General features: G+C 43.1%; 1 protein-coding gene across 1 annotated transcript; it reads right to left on the bottom strand.

The window, feature by feature from the left end:
- Nucleotides 1-4828: 4828 nt before the first annotated feature.
- Nucleotides 4829-15600, bottom strand: LOC117043942 (sulfotransferase 6B1-like). Its single transcript, XM_033144210.1, has 8 exons — nucleotides 15482-15600; nucleotides 14898-15142; nucleotides 13738-13874; nucleotides 11949-12038; nucleotides 9670-9796; nucleotides 7309-7403; nucleotides 5654-5810; nucleotides 4829-5081 (listed from the first exon to the last, which is right to left on the bottom strand). Exons 2-8 carry the CDS (start codon nucleotides 15097-15099, stop codon nucleotides 4954-4956), a joined length of 936 nt encoding a protein of 311 aa, XP_033000101.1. The 5' UTR covers nucleotides 15100-15142; nucleotides 15482-15600; the 3' UTR covers nucleotides 4829-4953.
- Nucleotides 15601-16076: the final 476 nt, after the last annotated feature.

Here is a 16076-nt window from a genome sequence, read left to right as displayed (position 1 = left end):
CAAGAGGCCTTTGCAGTTTCTTTCTATCAAGTTGAGCAACCATACCTGGATGGAGATAGTTGGGTCATAGTCACCCATGCTCTGGAAACCTCCCATTCAGACTATTGCAATGTTTTGCTGTGTGTCATTCTGCCTTTAAAAAGAGCAACAGCCCAGATTTTGCCGTTGATCCAAAATAGGGCCACAAGATAACTTACTGCAACTATGCAGTTGGATCATATTACACCACTCCTTTGTCAGGTGGACTGGTTCCTTGTCCGTATATTTGTGTTTTTATGTTGCGAACTGCCCTGTAATCTTAGGATAAAGGGTGGTATACAAATTTAATAAATAAATAAGGACCCAGTATAAAGGGTTAGGACCCTTTAAGGTCTTTGTGGCCTGTGATCATGTTACTTGAAAGGTCACTTTCTTTCATGTATGGCTACTAGTTGTGAATGGCTATACAGTGGTACCTTAGTTCCCGAACAGCTTAGTTGTCGAACAAATCGGCTTCCGTACACCACAAACCCGGAAGTAAGTGTTTTGGTTTGCGAACGTATTTCGGAAGCCAAATGTCAGGAAGCTCCTGCAGCCAATCAGAAGCTGTGCCTTGGTTTTCAAATGGTTCCGGGTGTCGAATGGACTCCCGGAACAGATTAAGTTCAAGAACTAAGGTACCACTGTATATTATATCCAGTAAGAGAGGCAGCATAACTCAGATGGCAATTGCTGGGAAACAGTAATACCTGACCATTTTCTCCCTTTAGAGGGTAGTAGAAACATAGGTCAAAGCTGCTGTGAGCACAGGTAACAGGGGCAATATGTCCTGAGAGCATTTTACAAGAGGGTAAACAATGAGTCAGTGCAAAGAGTAGCACGGAATAAGGCAATTGATGACATTTGCCCCATAAGGAAGCTTGTTTCAGAGCTGATTGCCTTCACTGGGTTTTTCTTAAACTATGGCATACTAGGTGTATATGAAGACCAGACCCTTACATAAAAGCATGCTTTACCGTAATTATGCTGGAAGCTGCCCAGTGAGGCAGAGAACTATCTATTTGTCTTACTAGGTTTGCTTAAACTTTCACACACTAGGAGGGTATGAACTTCTGGGACCACACCCTTACATAAAAGCTTTGCTTTAAATGGTGTTCCTGGAACTCAAACCCTGCCTTTGACATTTGGAGCCCCAGGGCCTATGAAACACATGCTGTCTCTCTAGTCCAGCATGTGGTTTCCCACAGAAGCCTCTGAAGCCCCCATGGGAAGCCCACCAGCAACCCTCGTCTGCTCTTGTTCTCCAGCAAATGGGATTCTAGTGTTGCCCCTGATCCTGGTAACCATTGTGACTAAGAGCCTTGTTCTCTATGAACTTGTCTGATGTCCTTTTAAAACCAACTGAATTCTTGCGATCACCACGTCTTGTGGTAGGACATTCCATAGCTGGACAATGTGCAATGAAAATCGGGTCCTCCCTTAAAGAGGGCATGTATTGCGGTGAGACCTGGAAACCGACACCCTGTGTTGTGGGTGGGTTCGATTGGTCAGCCACAACACCCGATTGAAGTCCCTTGATGCTGGGTTCAATTGGACCAATGGGGCATAGTCCAAATGGATCGAGGGACCCATATACCCATGCACATGACCCAGAGCTTCCTCTTTCGGTGCGTGCATTTGGAACACCAACATTGTGTCCTCAGTGCTGCTAAGAGAGACAGCTATTTATCTGTGAAAATCTGCCTGGTGATATTTTTCCATTATTTATTCCTTCTTTAGTTCTTTCGTTAATTTATTGCCTTCCCTCTTTTGTTAATTTTACCCCTTTCCCCCTTCCTTCCCATCCCTTCCCCTTAAGGGGCTTTTTCCCTTGCGTGCTCCGGTTTTGGAGATTTCCGCTCCCCAGTTTGTTTCTTTCAGGCGGCTTTTATTTCGTTTGTACCTGAATGCTCTCGCTTTGTGGAGCTTACCGACACCAATTTAAATTTAATTTGTGCTGAGAAGGCAGCGGCTTTTGTTGTTTTCCCCCTGCAAGGACACGATCCCATGGCTTTTGCCTTCTTGCGTTCCCTATCTTTGGAGGTCCCCACTTCCCCTGGGTTTTTTCTGGGCAGCGTTTTTTGCTGCCAGTTCTGGCTGCTGTTGCAGCTGCGGGTGCCTTGAATTAGGCTTGGTGGGACAATTTTAAGTTTATTTAGCTGAATATTGAGAGATCCCTGTCCCTGATTTGGCGAGTTTATTAATCCTTATTTCAGGTCGCTGGGGGAATTTCTTAGGGCCAGGAATATTCCCCCCTCCCCCAATTCTTGCCCAGTAGCCATATTTAGCCTATTGGTTGGCAGGAGCGCCATTTTTTGGGTGGCGGGAGCACCATTTTGTTTTGGCAGGAACGCCATTTTATCAAATTCAGTCTGTTAATTGTGTCTCCTTGATAACATTTGTGTGAAAGGAGATTAGGATGACAGTTAAAAGGAATCCTTGACCTGCTCTCCTTTCGAAAAGGGTGATTAGAGGTCTTGCAGGCCCTAGCAGTTCCTCAGCAAACGCTGGATCGCTTGGGTGCTATCATGGCCAATATTGGTTCAGATCCTGTGGCCCTGATTAGGTTTAATTCAGAGCTTGAGTCTCTGGCTCAGCCGTTTGGGAGGCAGCCTGATCCCCAGCCTGGCCCTTCCTCTTCTTTTACTGTTTATGAGGCCCATGGTCCCTTTGATGCGAGTGAGGGGAGTGAGGCTTTGGATCCTTCTGGGGACATGGTTTCCCAATTGCAGTTTTCTGGCTAGTCCTAGGGGTCGTCTCAGGAATATGGGCATCACGGTTCAGCAGGCCTTTCAGTCTGGACTGTCACGTTCACATTTGGCACCCCCAAGTTCTGGGAGTTCAGGGCTTCCAGCAGTGCAGCTTATGGGGAAAGGAACTTCCTCTCAGCCAAGCATCTCACATATTTTAGTTCTGTTCAGGTGCAGTCGGCCCATTCGAGGGAGGCACTCAGCATCCACTCTTCTGAGGAAGATCTTCCAGTGACCAGGGTTCCTTCATCCGGTGGCAAGCAGCAGAAGAGTCGTCGCTCCAAACGCAGGGCCAAAAGGCCCCCACAGAACACAAGACACAACACAAGGTACAAATAGTACAAACTGCCTCCATTGGAAGCACTGACCAGACTCTGAACTATTTTGCCTCTTCAACATTGCTGTAACGTGTACCTTTGAACCTTACCCTTGGACTGCTAAGGCAATTTATAGGGGCAAATCACATACTACTTAGAGGACAAACACATGCATATTAGAAAGAGATTATGATGTTGGGAGGCTAAATGTCTATGCTACGGTGGGTGAGACTAGTAGAAGTAAAGGCAACACATACAAATTGTTTCAAATATGTATTTTTTTCCATTGTTGGTGGAAAATAGCAGATGGCAATTAGATAAGCTGGCCATAAAAATACAATGGATAAAATTTCATTCCCCCCACCCCTAATTTTGTGTTGGTTAGCGTTGTGATTCTTTGTGCTTTCTAATAAAAATGCAAGAGTGCCATCATGCTGCAGTTTGCTTGGCCACAGGCAAGGGATGCTGTCAACCACAGCATATTGAGAGATGGTAGACGGCCCAGGTGAGCTACAGTGGGTCAGAACAGGCTGCAGCAGCATCCCAGCTCTGCCAGCCCTGAGGTCCCTGTGTCTGAGATGCAAATCTCCAGGCTGGCAGGCACCACTAGTGGCCACCTTCCTCCTCCCAGGCCAGTTTGGAGATCAGCTGCTTCTGGCCCTGTTGGGATGATTACGATGAGGAGTTACTCTGGCGGCAGCAGCAACAGCATGGAAAGGAGAGAGGTGGCCAGGAGGAGGAGCCAGCTCACCTGGCAATCTATGACTGCTGCCACCATTCTCCAGACTGGCTGCCTGCCATTTCTGGCCTCCTTCCTATGCTGGTCCTTTTGCTGGGCCCACTTTTAACTTTTCATCTTGCTTGGCTGTGGTGGCATGAGGTACAAAGGAGAAGGTCTAAGCCGTTTGCCTCCCTCCTCCTCCTCCTTTGTATAAGGGGGTAAAGGAGCAGTGAGAGGACCCATGCAAAAGGTTGACAGGATCAGATCAGGGCAGACTTTACAGGCAATCCCCCTTGCAACTTCTGATGCTGGGATTTTGACAGGTGTGTGTGAGAGAGAGGCAACTCACCTGTCAATCATGTGATACTGCAACGCTATCATGTGACTGGCAAGCGGATTGCCCCACCCACATTACAAAGCTAGCCCAGGGGGTGAGAACCAAACAGATTCCTCAGCTGTGGTCTAAGGGGTGTGTGTGTTTGGCAAAGTCTAGTTTTATGGAGGTTGGCAAAAGGTGGGGGGAGTTTGGCAAGCGGGTAGGTGGGGTTGGTGAGCAATGCAAGCAGAGCCACAACCCCTAGTATGAACATATTTGGATAATACATCTATTTTGACAGTGTAATAATCTAAAATGCATACCTCGACTTACGAATTTCATCCGTTCTGAATGCACATTCGTAGGTCGAAAAATTCGTAAGTCGAAAAAAGCGATTTTCCCATAGGAATGCATTGGAAACAAAAAATTCAGAAAAAATTGTAAGTCGAGTAAACCCCATCTAAAACTGCCAACGGATGTCTTCGGATGTTGAAAAATTCGTAGTCATGTGGGCACTTTTTTCATTCGTAAGTCGAAAAATTCGTATGTCGAGTAATTCGTAAGTCGAGGTACCACTGTATATCATTTTAGAGTTTAGATCTCTGATAGAACAATCTGGCATCTATTTGATTAGGATTAATTATAGGATGAGTATATGTATATATATTGAAAGTTTTTGCCAAAAAAGCAGATATAATTTCTCTTGCCCATTCATATAGATATAACATTTATGAATTCATTCCAAAAACATGAGGTTTTTTGCTGTCCTTGAAATTCAGAGTATCATTTGTGAATCCACTCCTAGTAGTAACATCTGTTCTTCAGTCTTCATTATTTACAATAGACATCATATTTTATATTTGATCCCACCTTGGTCCCTGCTAATCTTTCTTTAAATATTCTGTCCATTTCCTGACTATTTTCTTGACTGAAAAGTGTCTTCCAGTCACTTACACCACCTGAAAACAAGGAAATATAAAATTGTGTGTGTGTATATATATATATATACTTCCACAAGCAACTATGATTTTCCATTTGTGGTCCAGAAATCACATATTTGCAGTTGCAGGTAAGCGTTAGTAAGTCCAAAGCATTACTGGAACTACTAAAGCATATTAACTACCGGTACTTTTGTGAATAAATAAGTTTATTCTTTTTACCCCGCCCTTCTGGCTGGGCCTCCCCAGCCATTCTGGGTACCCTCTAGCACACATAAAAACATAATGAAATGTCAAACATTAAAAATGATGAGTAACACAATTCCTACCCTTCGTGGTGCTGCCATTTTGTTACTTTTTTAATTTTTTAGACATTTTGCTCTCTTTTTCTGCATTCTAAATAAAATACAGATCCCCTGAAAGAATTTTGGGATGCTTCCCCTGAAATCTTGTTTTTTTATGCAATGCATAAAAGCTGTTTATTCGTTGTCTTGGGTGATTTTTCCAAAGCTGGCAAAAGAATGTGGACATAATTTTGGCCTCCAATAGGGAGAGGACATTTGCGAGAGTTTAGGTTCCTTTATAGCACTTACCTTTACGGAAAAGAACATCACCAAATCCTCCATGAGTTGATTTGGAATTGCCTTTCATAGCTTTGAAATTGCTCCTTTCTGCAACACCAAGACAGTCTTCATCACTTAGGTTCAGTTCAAAGAACTCAGCTATTTTTTTGGCTCCTGCAGCTGTGTTCTGCAAAGAGAAAAGGGAAAAGCAATGTGTGTGATACTCTTATCGGATATTCGATGCAGTAAGTTAATCAAACTTACTTATATAAATTCATATATCCAACAAATAAATCCAGCTTGCTTAGGAAAGGTCACAATGCAACACACTTTACTTCCATTTGCTGTAAAGGTAAAGGTAAAGGACCCCTGGACGGTTAAGTCCAGTCAAAGGCAACTATGGGGTTGTGGTGTTCATCTTGCTTTCAGGCCGAGGGAGCCGGTGTTTGTCCACAGACAGTTTTTCAGATCATGTGGCCAGCAGGACTAAACCGCTTCTGGCACAACAGAACACTGTGAAGAAATCCAGAGCAGATGGAAACACTGTTTACCTTCCTGATGGAGCAGTACCTATTTATCTACTTGCACTGGTGTGCTTTCGAACTGCTAGGCTGGCAGGAGCTGAGACAGAGCAACGGGAGCTCACCCTGTTGCAGGGATTTGAACCGCCGACCTTCCAATCAGCAAGCCCAAGAAGCTCGGTGGTTTAGACCACAGTGCCGCTCACATCCATTTGCAGTATACCTATGTTGATTACAGGGGCATGCAAAGCCATCTTCTTATGAAATCAGACGCTTCATCCATCTAGCTTCCACCATTTTCTAGGAATCACAGGAGGGGAAAGTGTTCTTGTCCTTGGGTCCTGCTTGCAGCTTTCCCACAATCATGGTTGGCTACTGTGAGAACAGAATGCTGGACTAGATGGGCGATTGGCCTAATCCCATTGGTCTCATCTTATGTTCTTAGCTCATTACTGTCTACACTATCTAAGCTCACCTAATGGTGTTTCTGGGGATAGAGCCTGGGGCCATCTACAAGCAAAGCAGACATTCTATCACTAAATAATGGCCTTTCCCCATACATACAGTTTATGTGTTTTCATGCTTTTCTATTACAGAAGTGTCTGCTGGGGTTCTTGTTCTTTATAGCCTGGTGTGGCGATTCAAATGCAAGTTCTCCAGTTATATATAAAAACATTGCCTGTAACATCTTCTGCATGTATGAACCTCAGTTCAGTTGAGCTAGACTCAGCTCAAGGGGGCCTCTTCCAACCTGAAATGGGGTTGGGCAAGAGATATTTGAGGATTCTTCTTATTTCACTTATGGAAGCAAACACTTGTGTGCTGCTTGGAACATTGTTGTCCTTCTGTTTTTGCACTGCTCTGAATATTGCGATGCAGTTTTTGGCTTTAATAATAATGTACATTCAGCCATCGGAAATGGGCAGAAATCACTTAAATGTCAGGCAAAATCCTGACGTATGGCAACCCATGTCGGAAGTGTAGTTTTTGGCAAATTTCCTTTAAAATAGCTCTAAAACTCAACGGCTTTGGCCAAAAGAAAAGGGGGGAAAGCTCAACAACTTTGCTAGGGTTGACATATTTCACTTTTTGAAATATGGCAACCCTGTTTTAGCTGAACAATTGCCTGAACTACATGGTATATCTGAACATGATTAACCTTACCTCTTTCAGCTCTTCATATGTTATTGGCATGACATTTTCTTTATCAATGAATTTGTTCCACACGCAAAGATATTCAATATAGGAACCCCAGGGCACTGGCAAAAAAATCAGATCATACGGCAATGGTGAGAGCAAGATTTAGACACAATAATCTTGTAGTAAGTCCCATTGAACCCAATGGGGCATACTAGGCATGCATAGGGTTGAACTTACACTCTTACTGTTAAGAATAAGTATAGAATTCGTATAACAATCTTTATAACAATCTTCATTTTCCGCAAACACCATGGCTAAGCACAGGAATAAATGTTAGACTTACTCTATGCCCCTCAAATTGGGAATGTGCCATGCAGGATTGTTCCACACACCATCAGGAGGGAGAGAAGAGGGTACACTGGGACGTAGCCTTCACAATGGCTGACTGTCATGGACAGTAGTGGTGGGGTTGCTGGTGCTTACCTGACCTCCTACCAGCTGAGTTGCTGCTGCTTACTGGGAGGGAATGGAATGAGATGGTGCAAAAGCAAAAGGTTGCCTTCATCAATATGTTTGCACCAGACTGAGCTTACTGCAGCCAACATGACCTTCTCCTCTCCCACCTGTAAGCAGCAGTGGTGACTCAGCCACCAGAAGGTCAAGAGAACCATTGCCCAGTATGTCCCTATCCAGAAGTCCTGATTAATTGGGCAAAATGGAAGTTTGGCACTAGGAAGCAAGCGCGCGAAGCTGGGCACAACCCGGGGGGGGGGAGTCACATGTGCATGACATCACATGCGATTGTGGGGGTGGGGAACGGGAATGGCAAAAACATCCTCCAAGCCTCCCGCCCCATGGGAGGCAGGGGATGGTGGCCCCCTTGATACTGGGAGGGGTGAGCCTCAGGCCTCCCTCAATATATTGAGGGGGCTGAAGCCCTTTGTGCCCTATATACCCAATATACACGGCGCCCCTGCTAGAAATAATAATAATATTAATCAGGATCTCCTTCGGTTGCAAGGAGCATGCCTGCCCAATGTTCTGTGAACTGATCATGAAAATACAAATAGATAGATAGATATAGATATAGATATAGATATAGATATAGATATAGATATTTGATGTGGAATGAAATGTGCCTCCCTTTTGGAAGGCAATGGAAAATCAACATTAAGACTCCTGATAGTCTGAAGCATGGGAAGTCATATAAAATTAATAATTTGGCAGTATATTTGGATTTATTTGGATTATTTGGATCATGTTTATATGTAAAATTGGAATATTTGATGTGATAATTATAATTGGAAGTTTAATAAAAATGATTTGGCAGAAAGAAAGAAAGAAAGAAAGAAAGAAAGAAAGAAAGAAAGAAAGAAAGAAATGTGCCTCCCTTTTGCTTCAACTCTCACTTCCAAACCCTGGGTCTTAATAGTATCAAAAGTCTGAGAAGCACTGGAATCACCATATGGTAATGTTGGTGCTCCATGGTTCTCATTTAATTGCATCTCAAAAAACAAATTTATGATGGTATAGTAAATCAGGATTTTGAGCATGGGAATTAGGACTGTCCAGCTGAGACACTCCTCAAGGAGGCATGCAATCTGACCTGTCTGTACAAGTCAATGCAATGACAACAAAGATTCTTATGCAAATCAGATCTCTAGCTATCTAAGCAGCAAGTGTGACACTTCCTAAGAAGTGAGGCCTGGTGTACATGTAACACCATAGTTTAGTGTTACATACAGGAGCTTCTGACTCACGTATTTCCCCTTCCTGCTACTCTTCAGTTCGCAAGGAGATTGGAAACATCTGCTTCCATTTTCAACTAAATGCCATTTGTTGTTATGTTCAATTTGGGAATTCGGGTTGGTGTTAACTATGGTTTATCGGATGAAGCTAGGATCATTATCCACTGTCAGATGATGCTTTGTTAAGATAAACTACAGTTAACATTAACTATAGTTTGCCCTGGTTCAGACTTAGCAATAAACTATGGTTAGTTAAAATGTAAGCGTCATGGCCACACTTAATATAATAATTATTTCCAAAAAAAGTTGAGGAAGAAAAATTAACATGCACAATGAAATGGTTTTTTAAAAATGGCTTTATAATATAACCCCTTCAAATTCAACATTGGATGACTTTAGAGAAGACATAAAATCACTAGGTTGTATCCAACAAAGTCATCCAATTTGTGCAAGGACTTCCTCTCCCTTTCCTCTCCCTACATACCCCACTCTCCCCAAATCTGCTTGGGAGGATTGGGGATGCCTTGGGAGGATTTGGAGGATGGCACATGAACAACTTTGTTAGATACAAACCATTGTGCTGTTCATATTATATGCATTATTACAGTTGACATAGATAGGAAAAAGAAATGTCTACTTTGTCCTTCCATTAAAGCTCGGAAGTATGCTTCAAATTTATCATAAGGGGGATATGGAGCGAAGGTGTTCGAAAAATGGAAAAAAGATGCAGCGACATCCTTTGGATTCCGAATCAGCAGCAATATCTGGAAAACGAAAACATGAGAATGGTAAGTGTGAGATGATGGAATTGCAGTATCTACAATGCACCATATTTCTCATAAATCAATGTCAGGGACTCCGAGGGAGGAGGAAGAGGAAGACAGTACAGCTTTACAACAGTGATTTGCTGAGGTCATGGCTCAGAGGCAGAAGAGAGGAAACGTTGGGGAATAATTGGAGAGGAGGAGCAGGCAGAACCAGAGCAGCAGCTGGCTGACATGTTGTCACTAGAAAGCATTACAGGCCCACCATCTCCTTGGACCTGGCAAGCTTTAAAAGTAGGAGAGCGAAGAGCTCAAAGACAGAGGGCACTTAGCGGCATCCATAGAGGGGGGTGGGAATGGGTGATCAGCTGATAGATTTCCACACCTATCAGCTGATCACCCATTCCCACCCCCCTCTGAGTAATACCCCTCTCCACTCCCTCACTATATTTAAGGATCTGGTGACTTCTGTTTCAGTGTATCTGAAGAAGTGTGCATGCACACGAAAGCTCATACCAAGAACAAACTCAGTTGGTCTCTAAGGTGCTACTGGAAAGAATTTTCTATTTTGTTTCGACTATGGCAGACCAGCACGGCTACCCACCTGTAACTGATTCTTCCCACTTGTGTTCCTCAGCAACTAGTGCTCAGAGGCATAACACCAGGGGTCCCCAAACTAAGGCCTGGGGGCCGGATGCGGCCCAATCGTCTTCTAAATGCGGCCCGTGGACGGTCCGGGAATCCACGTGTTTTTACATGAGTAGAATGTGTCCTTTTATTTAAAATGCGTGTCTGGATTATTTGTGGGGCCTGCCTGGTGTTTTTACATGAGTAGAATGTGTCCTTTTATTTAAAATGCATCTCTGGGTTATTTGTGGGGCATAGGAATTCGTTCATGTTTTTATTTTTCCAAAATATAGTCCAGCCCCACACGAGGTCTGAGGGACAGTGGACAGGCCCCCTGCTGAAGAAGTTTGCTGACCCCTGCATAACACTCTCACAGCCATCATGACTAGTAGCCATCTCATCTTCCGTGAATTTGTCTAACCTCTTTAGACAATAAGCTTTCACACACACACACACACACACACACACACACACACACACCCAGGACTGGCTGTCATCCACATTCATTTTATCTGGTAAAAGCTACCTTCTTTCCTGCTGCTTTTAGCTACTGGTTTACAAGTACAAACATGTCCTGTTGCTACTATGGGATTTCATGTGCGGTGCAAATTGGACCAAGTCACGCTACACAAAAGGTGGCCAGAAAACACACCTTCAAATCTCACACTGTGAGACAATTGCAGAACTTAAGCAGAACAAGGGACGGAGTAGAATGTCGGCACCAGGATTAAAGCAATAAACCAGCCCATTGAAGTTCTGGCAGGACTTATTTCACCAGCTCTGATGGGCCATTGTTGATGGCAACAGGCCTGGATCTATCTCCTGCACCAGCCTGGGAGCTGGCATAGCAAAATTAGAATTTGAACTTTCTCCCACGCCACTCTTCTGCTCCGGCTGGTGCAAGTAACAGGGTTGTAGATGCAGTTGTGGCTATGCTGCTCTGTTATATCTGATTTTGTTTAATTTTTTAAAGTGCTTGTTTCTATATTGGATTCTTACAACATATAATGACATCGTACACACATATAGTAAAATATCCCTCCCTAACCCAGAAGATGGAGTCTAGGCATACATGCAAAAAACAGAGTTAAGTTCCTATCCTAGACAACCATTTGTATAGAAAACAATCAACAAGTTATGTTAACCAAAAGATTACGTAATGTGAGGATAGTCCTCTGTTTTCATCTGAGCTATATGCATAATAAAGCTATACCAATCAGTTACAAAAGAGTCTTTATGCTTCGCCCTTGTGCCAATGTTATTTTATTAGTGAATTTTTCCACAAGTGCTGTTCTACATGCTTTACTGTACCAATTTGTCAGGAAAGCACCCTCTAAGCTCTTCCAGTCCCTTGTTATTTCAAGCCTGGCTGCTGATAAAAAAAGAAAGCTTATTAGAGGTTTGAGCTGCAAGTTAACATCTACTGCGAAAAGCACTCGACTTGTTTGCTTATAGTTATGTGTTGGTTCAAGGCTGATCTACATACGTGTACCACTTGAAATATTTTTGTGATAACAGTACTTACTTTGGCTTTATTCTTGAAGACGGATTTTGGAAGCTTATCAGGGCGGAGATGAGTAAACATCACTCTCCTGGAGGGATAGCCGTTCATCCTCTTCCAGAGGCCAAATAAATAGGCATGAAATGGAAAATAGATGATTCGTTTTTTTAAAAGCCGACTTAAAAAAAATATAATCAGTTCTACTACAGTGGTACTTCAGGTTAAGTACTTAATTCGTTCTGGAGGTCCGTTCTTAACCTGAAACTGTTCTTAACCTAAAGCACCACTTTAGCTAATGGGGCCTCCCACTGTTGCTGCGCCACCAGAGCACAATTTCTGCTCATATCCTGAAGCAAAGTTCTTAACCTGAAGTGTTATTTCTGGGTATGCGGAGTCTGTAACCTGAAGTGTATGTAACCTGAAACGAATGTAACCTGAAGCGTCTGTAACTCGAGGTACCACTGTATTTGCCAACAGCAAAACTGATTGAGCAATCCAAGCTTTGTGCATGACTCTTGAAAACGCTTCCAAGAACTTCAACATAGAAATTGAAGCTGAGATGAAAATTTGCAAATCGGGTTCTACCATGAGTAAGAGCACGTGTTGCGATCGGGACCTGGCAAGACACATTCCCTTCCTGTGGGGGTGGGGCCGGTAGCCGGCCTTAGTAGCTAATGGTCAGTTAGGAGTTGCTGGGCAAAAGTTAATGTTGCAATTTGTGATGGACAGCTTAGCGTCCTATTTAAGCCTCACCACGTAGGGTGTTCCTTCTCTTGGCTTCGGCTGCTGATCACCCGTCCCGCCCCCCCTTTTTTCTTAGGCCTCTGCTTTGACTTTGCTCTGCCTGTCATGGGGTCGTCTGCTTTGTAGCAGGGGCCCAGTAGGAATTTGTCCATCTGGCCGATTGGCTGTGCCTTTTGGTTTTGCCTACTGCAGTAGCAACTTGTCACAACTTGTAAGGTTGGCGGTTAGGCATTGGTTCCTGTGTGGATTGCTGGATTGGGCGCTGCCCATCCAGAATCAGGTTGATGCTGGGAATTCCGTTAAAGGAATCCGGCGACTCTTATGCTTTGTCCGATGCCCCCGGTAGGGGTTAGGGCCATAAGCCGAGTCCCCGGGACCATTGAGGAAGAGGGACCGTTGCTTCCCCCCGGTCCTTAACTCTCCTCAGTCGCATTCTCCCAATCGCTGGTTTTAGGCCAGCCTCTGTCCCGGTGTGACAGTAGTCTGAACCAATGCCTACGCAACCACTCACCGAATTTGTATTTAAATAAAGTTGTGGCCCTAAATTATTTGCCAAAAACCCAAACCAAAAAATCTGTCTCCTGTGTCAAGTCAATGGGGGGTGGATTGAGGTCCTCGATACGCAAAGAACACCTTCCTTTGGGCAGCTTCTTTAAAAACTTGTTGTTGTTGTTGTTGTTGGCATGCTATTCTGGGGCATTTTTGGAGGGGGAGCCTCCCATTGGGGGCCACAATGCCATGCCTCTTCAAAAGGCATCTGGGTTTAAAAAAAAAAATCACAAGCTTCTTGGGAGGTGTAAGTTTTCCCCACCCCAAAATTTGTCCTTCGCTGCACTGGTGTCAGTGCAATGAGTCAATGCACTTTTCATGGAAGTGATCAGGGGAAACTTTGTCCAGAGGTCTCCTTAGGAAGGTCCACTTTAAACTTTAAGAACTATTCTACCAGCGTAGTGATACTAATGGTGGCATTGGTGACAACTGTGACAATGGGAGGGAGGTTATGTCTGGGCAATCAAATTACGGGTATGTCTGGGCAATCCTGGTTTCCTTACAAACAAAGAGTACTAACCTGATACTTTTCAAGATCTCCAATTTCAAGATAAGGAAATTCTGCAAGTAGCAATTTTTCATTCAGTTTCTCCGGTTCGTGTTTCTTTGCAGATGTGACTACTAAATCTGTAACTATTTGGCCAACCCAGTTGGTACCTAGGAAAACACAGAGCTGGGAATGAAATGCTTTTTTTTTCGGACTGCCAACAAATGCATAATAATCAGAGAACTGATTAATTCATGAGCAAGAAGATTAGTGAGTTTCAAGAAACTCTGATAGAAGACATTCTTTCCCAATATTTTTTAATCATAATTGTTTTCTCTCTCCTCAAAAAGCAAAATTACTTTGCCAGAAAACAAAGGAAAAAGGAGATCTTTAAAGACTGCAATAGAATATTCACTGACATACAATCATGCTTAAGGTGTGTGTATGTGTATAAACGGAGAGACTTATTCACATATACTTGTGAGTGTCACATAGCTGTTTATTTACCTTCCTGTTTACTTCATTAGTCTATCAAGACAGAGCAGTCTCTAGGCAACCTTGATGGTAAAGTTTTAAAATATTGTTTTAAAATATTGTTTAAAATAGGCCTTAAATCAAATTTAAGAACAAATCAAGACAGGAGACAACAGCAGAAAACTAACTCATCTGAGTGACACTAACATTAAGTCTTATCCCATCAACTGCCTGGGAAAAGAGGAAATGTCGCACCAAGATCTCAATTTCCCCATCAGATTGCCAGAGCTCACTAGACGACAGCCATATACTGTGTCAAACAGTAGAAATACATTTATCTTATTATATTTTTGTTTCACATTTAGACCTCCCTACATCTAATCAGGATCCCTTGGTGGTTATATCAGATAAAGACAAGTGTCCTATCAAAACAGCCTGTCTCTTTTGAACTCTCTCTCCACATTAAAACATCTACATTTGTAGCATATCCCTTTGTCATCAAAGTTCTGCAACCAAAAATATTCAGAAGATTAGAACTGAGGTTTGTTGTTGTTCTTGAGAACCATAATCCCCCCCCCCCCCGGTCTTTAGGTCTTTGCAAATTATGGCATTATACTGCCATTTATTCAAGAACATTTTTTTATTTTTTATTTTTGCATACTATCATTCCAGTCTCCACAATCACTTTGACTTCAGCCAATGTTAGGCCACGCACTCACCGGATTTGCAGTATCCTGCTAGAATCACATCATCGCTTCTTGCTTCAAAGGATTCAAGAGCTTTGAACTGCTCTGGGCTGCAAAGAGCTGTAGGGTACACAACTCCATCATAAGTAAATAGCATCTCCTCTCGAGTCATCTTTTCACCATCTTCCATTGCTTTTTCCAGAATTTCAATGAACTTCGGTCTAACGTAAGGCATTTTTCAAAGGTCTCGTCTTCTTTCTCTTCTGGAAGTGGAGTGACTGTAAAGGAAGGCGGAGACTTTGGCTTACACACTTGAGTTGCTATCGGTGTTGCTTTTTTAGGACAGCTTGCAAAATGTAATCAAAGCCATCATTTATTATTATTATTTTTTAAAGTATATAAAACAAACACAAATAAAAGCAGCACCAGTTAAATTTTAAGTTTTGTCTTTTGTGTTGAAAAAGAAGACCCTCAACAATCAGCATTTTTAACAGAATATTGTTTGAAATAACGTAATTGTTTTAGTCATTTAAAGGTTAGCAAAAGCATGGCCAAAGGTGCTTTGGGGGGGGGGAGTCTCAAAGCTGTGGAGCCCTCACCCGACCCCAGATTTTTACCTTCTGTAATCTGGGGAGCTCCAGTTAGGTTGAGCTGTGGACCAAACTGAGCAAATATTTCCCTCCCAATCCCATGAAGCCTTTATACTCATCTCAAGTCTCTCCCTCGTCCTGCCCTGCCTTTTATCCCACCCTCCTTTTTTCATGTATTTCTGGGTTGTTACGCAATCGCTGCAGATTTTGCAATAAGATCAAGCCCAAAGTACAGGTCCATCCAGTTTGTGTGAGAATGTCCAGTTTCCATCAAACATTACCCAAGGGGTCAACTGGCTGCAGTTCTCAGGCTTACTTGTTGCCTTGCTTGTTCAAGATGTTGCAGCCTACAGGCAGCCCGAGAAAAAATGAGAAAGCAGCATGATCAGCCCCAAAAACATGCCCAAACCAGTTATTCCCATTTGGCTCTTCTCTCTTTCCCCTTTTATTTTTGCATTCCACAATGCTTGCCTCCTTCTTTTCTCTTTCTCTTTTAGGATTTTTTGACCCTTACTTTTTCCATTTTCTTCAACTTCTTTCACTGAGTGTGTTTCTCAGATAGCTACTGCTAGAGATCCGTTCCTCTCTTTTTCCACCATGAGACCACAAGCGCCTCTTCTAT

Source organism: Lacerta agilis, chromosome 3 (genome assembly GCF_009819535.1).
Source record: "Lacerta agilis isolate rLacAgi1 chromosome 3, rLacAgi1.pri, whole genome shotgun sequence".
Classification (NCBI taxonomy): Eukaryota; Metazoa; Chordata; class Lepidosauria; order Squamata; family Lacertidae; genus Lacerta; species Lacerta agilis.
This window is presented reverse-complemented; position numbering and strand designations above follow the sequence as displayed.